This window comes from Lactuca sativa, chromosome 3, assembly GCF_002870075.4.
Source record: "Lactuca sativa cultivar Salinas chromosome 3, Lsat_Salinas_v11, whole genome shotgun sequence".
In the NCBI taxonomy this organism is placed as follows: domain Eukaryota; kingdom Viridiplantae; phylum Streptophyta; class Magnoliopsida; order Asterales; family Asteraceae; genus Lactuca; species Lactuca sativa.
The window spans coordinates 286,867,869-286,876,617 of NC_056625.2; the positions used below are offsets into that span (position 1 = coordinate 286,867,869).

At 31.7% G+C, this 8,749-nt stretch overlaps 1 protein-coding gene across 3 annotated transcripts; it reads right to left on the reverse strand.

Moving 5' to 3' along the window:
* Window positions 1-469: 469 nt before the first annotated feature.
* Window positions 470-6,981, reverse strand: LOC111879599 (carotenoid cleavage dioxygenase 7, chloroplastic). Of its 3 annotated transcripts, none has more exons than XM_023876063.3 (7): window positions 6,178-6,981; window positions 5,695-5,823; window positions 4,578-4,709; window positions 2,507-2,776; window positions 2,277-2,362; window positions 1,053-1,370; window positions 470-722 (listed from the first exon to the last, which is right to left on the reverse strand). In XM_023876063.3, the coding sequence occupies exons 1-7, from the start codon at window positions 6,935-6,937 to the stop codon at window positions 699-701; spliced, it is 1,719 nt and encodes a 572-aa protein (XP_023731831.1). In that variant the 5' UTR covers window positions 6,938-6,981; the 3' UTR covers window positions 470-698. The 3 variants fall into 3 exon arrangements, with proteins under 3 accessions (XP_023731831.1, XP_023731828.1, XP_023731830.1); XM_023876060.3 differs by having other exon boundaries at window positions 470-729; window positions 6,178-6,979; XM_023876062.3 differs by lacking the exon at window positions 4,578-4,709 and having other exon boundaries at window positions 470-729; window positions 6,178-6,979.
* Between the last annotated feature and the right edge of the window lie 1,768 nt (window positions 6,982-8,749).

Here is an 8,749-nt window from a genome sequence, read left to right on the forward strand (position 1 = left end):
GTGTGATGGTATATTAGAGGAACTCACTAAGATTTGGCTTACACTTTTATTTTATTATTTCAGTTACTTTTGAGGATCATAGGAAAACGAAGGCTTGATCGTGCACATCTTCCTATTTTCATGATATTGATTTTTGGGACATTATGATATGACTTTACTTTTGAAACAATGGTTCTTTTTTGTAAACAATGCTGGTTAATGATTGTTTTTGGAAATCTTAAATTTTTATTATTTTGGGATGTTACAAAATAAATCTAAATATAAATCATAGCATATTACCACTCATTTGTTCATCATAAAGGGTTATCACATTTACATAAACCACACAACAAAGAAAAATGATGCACATCTTTGAACTTGAAACCTCTCCTATAGATTTGTGTCTGATTTGCCTACTATGAAATCTCACTTTTACTATTTCTTATTAAATAATTACACTTTGCAATATATACCTAATTTAGAAGTGTGAAACTATCAACTTGGGATATTATAATACACAAATAAATTATAATAGGATGCTATATTTTACATATAGTCATTTAAAACACATATAATATATTGTAAAGTATTTGTCTATGTTTTAGAATTGTTAGAGGCCCAAACTCCATGAAATCCAAGCGGAAAATTCAAATATTTAGGAACTTCAAGTCTTGCCACCATTGCATTTGTCTCCCCGATCCTCTTGGCATCCAAAATTACTAGATATGACTTCTGTTCTGATACTGCATACTGTAATTCATTATCATTTAGATATGGATTTTCTTTTTTTCAAAATATTATAAAAACTTGTCTTAAATGCATATAATAGTGACATATTTTCATTGATTTATTTGTTTGTTTATCTTTCATCACTATAAGTATTATATCACTACATAATGAAAATTATACTAATCATAAAAATGTCATCCAGATGCAAAAACAATTTTTCCGCACTATAAATGGATATAGGTTACAAATTATAATGTCATGATGAAAAAAACTTAAAGTATAATATTATAATCTTTTAGATAATTTATCTGTAAAATATTTCTAAGAGAATTTTGAGCACGTACCTCGACAACAAGGAGGTATCCATCATCCTCATCGCTTCCTTTTGAGACGAACATGGGCTCACCAATAAATCTTCTAGTGCCAACATACCAAGTTTGCATGGAATTCTTCATGGTGTTGAACTTCACCACAGTATCAAATGGAAAATACGGCAAGTCTTGACGAACACCCGACGTTGCTGCAGCGTACATATAAGTATTGTTGTTTCCACCAAATTCTTGATTAATAACTGGGAAATCAGTTGCTTGTTGCCATTGATCATTTAGATTATTCACAAAACATTTTTCAGAGTTTCCAGTTTCATCTAACTCAATCGAAACCTGTGTGACATAAAACAAAGGACTCGTTACTCCAATTATTTTTTGAACTCACACAACCTCAAAATATACTCTTAAATATACACATTCATCCGAATGAAGAATTTAAGCCTCAAATAATTGGCCGAAGTATGCATTTCCTATACCGTTATGCCTCACACCTTTTGAGGGTCAACATAATTAGTGAAATCATATGTTTGAATTAATTGAGCTAGGTTAGATGTCACATATAACAATTTTGCCTATTTCGTTGAGTTTTTAATATAACCGTTAAACATTAATATATATATATATATATATATATATATATATATATATATATATATATATATATATATATATATATATATATATATATATATATATATATATATATATATATATATTCTTTTGAGAACCAAACTATTTGTAACAACTTTAGAACTACTAATCCAAGAATTATTTTTCAACATCAAAACCACAAATATTAACAAAATTGAATGTCTAAGCCATATCTAGGCTTACAAAAAAATTGACAATTTTTGTTATATATATATATATATATATATATATATATATATATATATATATATATATATATATATATATATATATATATATATATATATATATATATATATATATATATATATATATGCAATGTTGATGTATGCATGTATATCTGCATCCACAACCCATATAAGAGCTGATGCATGCATACACATATGTGTCCGCATTCCATATAACTGTTATTCATAATATATACATACATGTATATCTACGTCCGTAGCCCATATGACTGTTCACACGTAGTTTTCAATTGTTGATCATAATGTCGCAAGTTCCAATGGTTTTTAGTTGGCATAATAACTCAGCCCTGACGACATATTTGTTAAATAAAACACAATTAATAAAATTGAATGAGAGAACCTTGATTAAACGAGGCGACAATTTATTTTCTCCTTTGTCCTCATTCATCCCCCATGGGTCTACTTCACCAGATTGCCAATCATATCCTGTTTTAATTAGCGTCAGGTCTCCAAACATTTAAAATTCGGATTTTGTTATAGTATAAGAAGTGAGTAATGAAAAATAATCGTTCATGTATACTATCATTAAACTATAGTTTACATTTTCATTTTCTTAAGTGAAGAACATACCAAACATTTTTTGAAAATTGAACCACTTGTAAGAACACCCGCTTGCTTGTATTTGAATTCGTTTATTGCCTTTGATATCTCGTTCTTCGAATGCATTCCCTATATGAAGCATCCACATTTGCAAAGGAGCTTCAATCGGCACTTTCCAATCCCTCCCCCGATCATGCTCAGGGAAACGAGGAAGCAAATATATCGGAGAAGTCGACTTACTATGATTCACCAATAATGCTGATACCATTGGAGTATATCCGCCAATTGCCGACATTGCTCCTAGATTTTTGTACTTTCACAATGAGAAAACTAACCATAAAATAAACAGGTTCTAGCTTATTGGAATCAAAAGAATAAAAATCAAATAGAAATTAAAAAATACACGATCTCATGGCAGTCTGGATGAATTTGATCAATAGTCAGTTTGTCGGTTATCTAAAACTTCATCCTTTTTGATAAAATAAATATACCTTAATTTATAAGTTTTTATAACAAAAAATAGACATTTATATAAATATTTTGTTTTGTTTTTTTTTCACCTATGTCTACTGCAGAATTTGAACCATCGATTTCATGGGCAAAGGGCAATACCGGATACTGCTAGCCTAAAAGACCTTATTTTATTTTGTATCTTATGTTGGGTAAATCGGATTTATGAGTGTAGAGATATTTTGGAAAAATCTTTTTATTTGAAGTATTTAATTTAGATTAGGAAGTTGTTTGCTTGCTTCATAAGTATTACATATTGGTTTAGGTTACTTCTTTTATTAGTATAAATTAGGACATGTATTCATTAGTTTAGATAGAGATTTACAACAATAAAATCATTTGTCATAGTTTTTCCTGTTCCTCATTTGTTTTGGTCATGAGCATCAAGGTATTACCAGTTTAATATCTTACACTTGGTATCAGAGCCTAGGGCTCGTGAAGGCGTAGGGTGGCTGGTTTGAGAGTCGGTTTCAAGAAAACTGTAGCATTTTGTTGCGGGGCAGACGCAACGGGAACCAAGTTTGGTTTAAGGAGGTGTGGATTGTTTTTGAGCGGGAGTGGAAGTATCTAAATAGCAACCCTGATTTCTCTTAATCGGGCTTATAAGAAACTAACGAACATGAAGACGTCAAAGTGGGTGACATTGATTCAGTTCGTTTTACGTGTGACGGAAGACATTAAAGGTGGTTGTGACCTTGTCTTGTTGTTCGGTGGAAAAGTGCTCTAAACAAGCTTGATTAAAGAGGTCGGGTGGTGGTCAAAGGGATTGCATAGTTCTTGATCGGTTTGTTCGTGATAAGGGGATACCAACATAGATGCGTGAAAAGTGGGCAAGAAGGATCCGTCAAAGCAGGTAGCTTTGGATTCAATTCGTTTGGCAGATTGAAAGAAAAGGGTGAAGCGGGTGGCTTTGTTTTCTTAGCCGGTGAAGATGGCTCTTTGAAGAACAATAATCAAAACAAAGAAAGAGATTGGAAAAACAACACATTGTGAACGTTATGGCGGTAGAAGTTCAATTCGGAAGGCTTTGGATCTGGCCAGGGAGAGGTCGTGAATCCGGGAAAAGTCTAGATGGTAATGAACGTATCCAACGAGATGCCATGATACATGTTACGTGTGTTGTGACCAATAAAAAGGGTATGGATGACTTTGGACGTGATCGAGATGGAGGTCGGGTGTCCGGGAAAAGTTAAGATGGTTCGAAAAGGTGATTAAACGTTGTAGTGAATGAGAGGTATGACCAATCCGATTAAGGGGGTGATTGTTGGGTTAATCGGATTTATGAATGCAGGGATATTCTGGAAAAAACCTTTTTATTTTAAGTATTTGATTTAGATTAGGAAGTTGTCTGTTTGCTTAACAAGTATTAAGTATTGGTTTAGGTTATTGTTTTCATTAGTATAAATAAGGACATGTATTCGTTAGTTTAGATAGAGATTTACAACAATAAAATCATTTGTCACATTTTTCATGTTCCTAATTTTTTTTGGTCTTGGGCATCAAGGTATTACCAATTTAATATCTTACATCTTATTATTATGAAAATCAAATTTCTTTTTAAACGTGTCTATGTATCTTGAAAGAAAATTACCAAAAATGTCAAGTTTGACGCGATTGCCAAACAATACGTAATAAGAATCAGTGAAAGCCCAATCGTGAACCATGAGATGATCGGGGATACGGAATTCTTGTTTTTGTTTGATCTTGAAATTAGAATCGAACTCTGCAAGGTAAATATAATATTTCAATATAAATACATTAAACTTTCGATACCTCCCCTAGCTATCACTATTTCATGCACGATTTTGTTGACCCTATGATATACCTATTCTAGAAAGTAAATAAATAGTAAAATTCAATTATAAAAGTCGGATGTCCAAAGAGTTTAAGTGCGGGTGAGTTTTTTAGAGACTAAGAGTATCTGCACTCCATCCCAAATGTCAATTTTTTTTTTTTTTTTTTTTGCAATTATTCCTTTCTAATCCACCCGGTTTATTTTTTATTTTTGAAGAAATAAATAATATTAATTTAAATAGGAAGTAACACTATTCATTTCTAAAAAAAAAACTGAAGTTTCAGTAGTAAATTTTAGTCCTTTTTTATTTTATTTATTTCAACTTTTATTTTTATCGAATAGTTATAATTTAAAATATAATATGTAATGTTTGAAATGTCATGTTATATATTAAATTGTATTAATTAATTATAAATATAAGATTTAATATTTATGTATCAAATTCATATAAAAATGAAGTAAATATTAAAATTTAAAACACAGTAAAATATACTTTAAAAGCTTATAATTGAAGAGAGTTTTTGACAATCTATATACGTTACAAATACGTTACAAGAACAAAATGTATTAGAAATATATTTTTTGAGGTTAAAGACAAAGTGAAAAATAAATTCGGAGATGAAACTATTACATTATTTATTTATTTTATTAAGAAAAAAAAATAAAATTTAGTTGTAGATGGTCTTAAGAGAGGAGGTATTATTCTAATTTAATTTTCTTTGGATTAACAAACCAACCTCTCAAATATTGGAATAAGACTTCCAACTTCTAATTTCTATTTTGTATATGAACTCCAACTTATAATCCTACATGCTTCATGTATGAACTAGATGTAGACGTTTTCAAATTTCAAGTTCCATATCAAGTAATTATCAAGAAGTATTGTCATAATTATTTTTCTTTAGACACGTACCATAAAAGGTGAAAGTACTGCGTGGGAGGAGCAGATCCTCTGCATTGCATGCCAGCATAAGCAGCCTATTCCTGGATGCGTCAATCTTATAATGAGCCAACAATCGTTTTGCTGGCATCTTAAAAACTCCTGCACGCATATTACCAATATATAGTTTTTAATAATAATAATAATAATAATAATAATAATAATAATAATAATAAATTCTCCAAACTAATAGCACTTTGTACGAACGCAAGAATAATCTATAGACAATCTCTGATTTTATTTCAAGCATTATAAAATCTTCCATGTTATTTAATAATGGTTACTGAATGATAGTTTATTAATTTAAATAAAAAGATGGAATCATATTTTGTTACTTTTGTTTGAATAATAATATATTTTCAAACCAACAACACTTCTTTTGGACACATTAGATGACAATAACTTTAATAAAGTTACAATCATAACTTAAAACTTAAAAGTTAAAAATATCCATACCATACAATATCGGCTTCAGTAAACATGTAGCAAAATCTAAGATAATGTCACCACCATCCACTGCATCCCGGACGGTGGTTGACGGCATTGGTGACCTTTGAGAATCATTTACCAAATCAAATTCTCCGATCGTATCTAACGACACAGATTGAATCTCATGCGGTGGACCACCTTCCCACAAGCAAAACAACCTATCATTCCATTTCAATACATTTGTATTTGCTACATTTTTCATAACTGTAGTATCCCCAAATTTTCTCCTATTCTTTAATGTAGAGAATGTGCCCCGATGAGTAAACTCCCACTTACCACTATCAGGGTCATGCTCCTTCACTTGAGCCGTGGTCTTAACGTATTTAGCCATGAATGTGACCTCACCTTTGGCCCCGTCAAATGTAAATGCTCTAAGATAGCCATGGCCATCGAAAGGGTGCACCGATGAGCCATGGTCATCCTTTAGTATTCCTGGTCCCGTCAGATAATATGTCCCCTGTGGGAAATCTGACGGGATGGAGCCCTCAACGACACGCAAATTAATGGGATTATCAGTTTCTGAACGCTGAGACATGAAAAGAAACTGATAATCCCAATAAGCTGATGTTTTTTCATCTTGAGATGAAATTGATACTTGTTGACTTTGTATAGTTGTAGAAATGTTTTGAGGAGCTCGATCACGGAATGAGAGGGCCCGTACGGATGGTAGTTTGAAGGAGGGCCACCATGGTTTGAATGGGAGGAAATTGAGTGGTTTGGCCTGCATTCTTTAGAGGGTGGTGGTGATGGGAATCTTAAAGATTAAAGTTGTAGTACCAATGATGCGTGATCTACTTATAGAAAGACAAAATGGAGGTAATGACATTAGTACCCTTTTTTGTTTTACTTACTTATTTTTAATAAAATATGTGTTATATCACATGATAGCTTTATTACTAGGGATGAGCAAAAGGACCGAACCGGCCAGAACCGGCCCGAACCGGACCGGACCGGGGAACCGGCTTCGGCCAAAATCAAGAACCGAACCGGCCCGACGGTTCTACCGGTTCTTGTCGTGTCTTCAAATGTTGGAACCGCTCCTTAAAAAATAGCATCATACTGTTCCGGTTTTTGCCGGTTCTATCGGTTTTTGCCGGTTCTACCGGTTCCGGTTAAATCGGTTCCGGTTCCTACCGGTTCCCGGTTCCAAAAATCCACAAAAATAACGTCCCGGTCCCGGCCCGACCGGTTCCATCGGGTTTCGGTTCCGGTGCCGGTTCCGGTTCCGGCCGGTTCCCCGGTCCATATGCTCATCCCTATTTATTACACTTAGATTAGATTAGCATAAATAGTTTTTAATATGGGTCGGGTACTCGGGTTGATCCCATCAACACAGTTTTAATTATTATTTATTTTAAAAAAAATTAATATATAAATATTGATTATGTTAATATAAAAAATGATAATCAATAATTACGCAATTTGTTTTATAAGTCATTTATCTTTTAACGGTACTAATTAGATTAGTTATTTTTTTTTTCTCATTAGGTTATTCGAGTTATTCTATTACTCTCTCCGTCCAAAAATTATAGTTTATCTTTCCATTTTGGTTTGTTCAAAAATAATATTCCACTTCTAAAAATAAATAACATTTTGACTAAAATACTCCTTCATTATTACTTAACCAACTAAACATTTAATTGAACATTAAATACAAATAACATTTTGACTAAAATACTCTTTCATTATTACTTAACCAACTAAACATTTAATTGAACATTAAATACAAAGTAAGGACAAAACTAACATGTTATTATATGAAGTTAGTGGTAATTAATGCTTCCTTAATTTGTGTGTTTTTTGTGTGTGGACAATAATTTTGGGATGGAGGGAGTATTATATAAGATGCCACAGTAAATGTAATATTAGCATCATATCGACATAAGAATACAACGAACTGGTTCAAATCTATCTCATTGTTGTTTTAAGAACATGAAAAAATTTAGTAACATATTGAATATAATTATTAAATACTTGATCTAAACAACAAACTATTTACATTAATTGCTTGACAATTACCCTATAATTAATTTTTTTATATTAATTATAATCATTTTTTCTAAATTAGTAATAGAAAATTGTATGATGAATAAGTTTTGACCCATTTAACTTTCAACTAAGATAACGTTGCCGCATTTTCCCACATTGTTAGAAATCAAAAGCTATTCGCCACCTCCTGCTTCCATTGTTTCCCTCTTACAACAACTACACTTTCAATATTCTCTATATTGACACCTCATGCTTTATTTATTTATTTTTTTTTTTTTTTTTGTGTGTGTCTTACATCAAATAAGAGAGTAACGAATACACTAATCTTACCATCTCCTCATGCACTCATTTAACTTTTGAGCAGTAACAGGAGAGAAAATTATATGTTGTCTAGTGGATCACCTTGGGAATTCTTGCATCTCTAATACCTTTCTTGGTAGACCCGATAACTTTTTAAAAGACTTAATCATATGTATATCTTCCATCTAGTGATGAAACTTATACCGGGTGAAGTTCTTGTTTCTTATTGATTTACTTGTTGGTTAGAGAG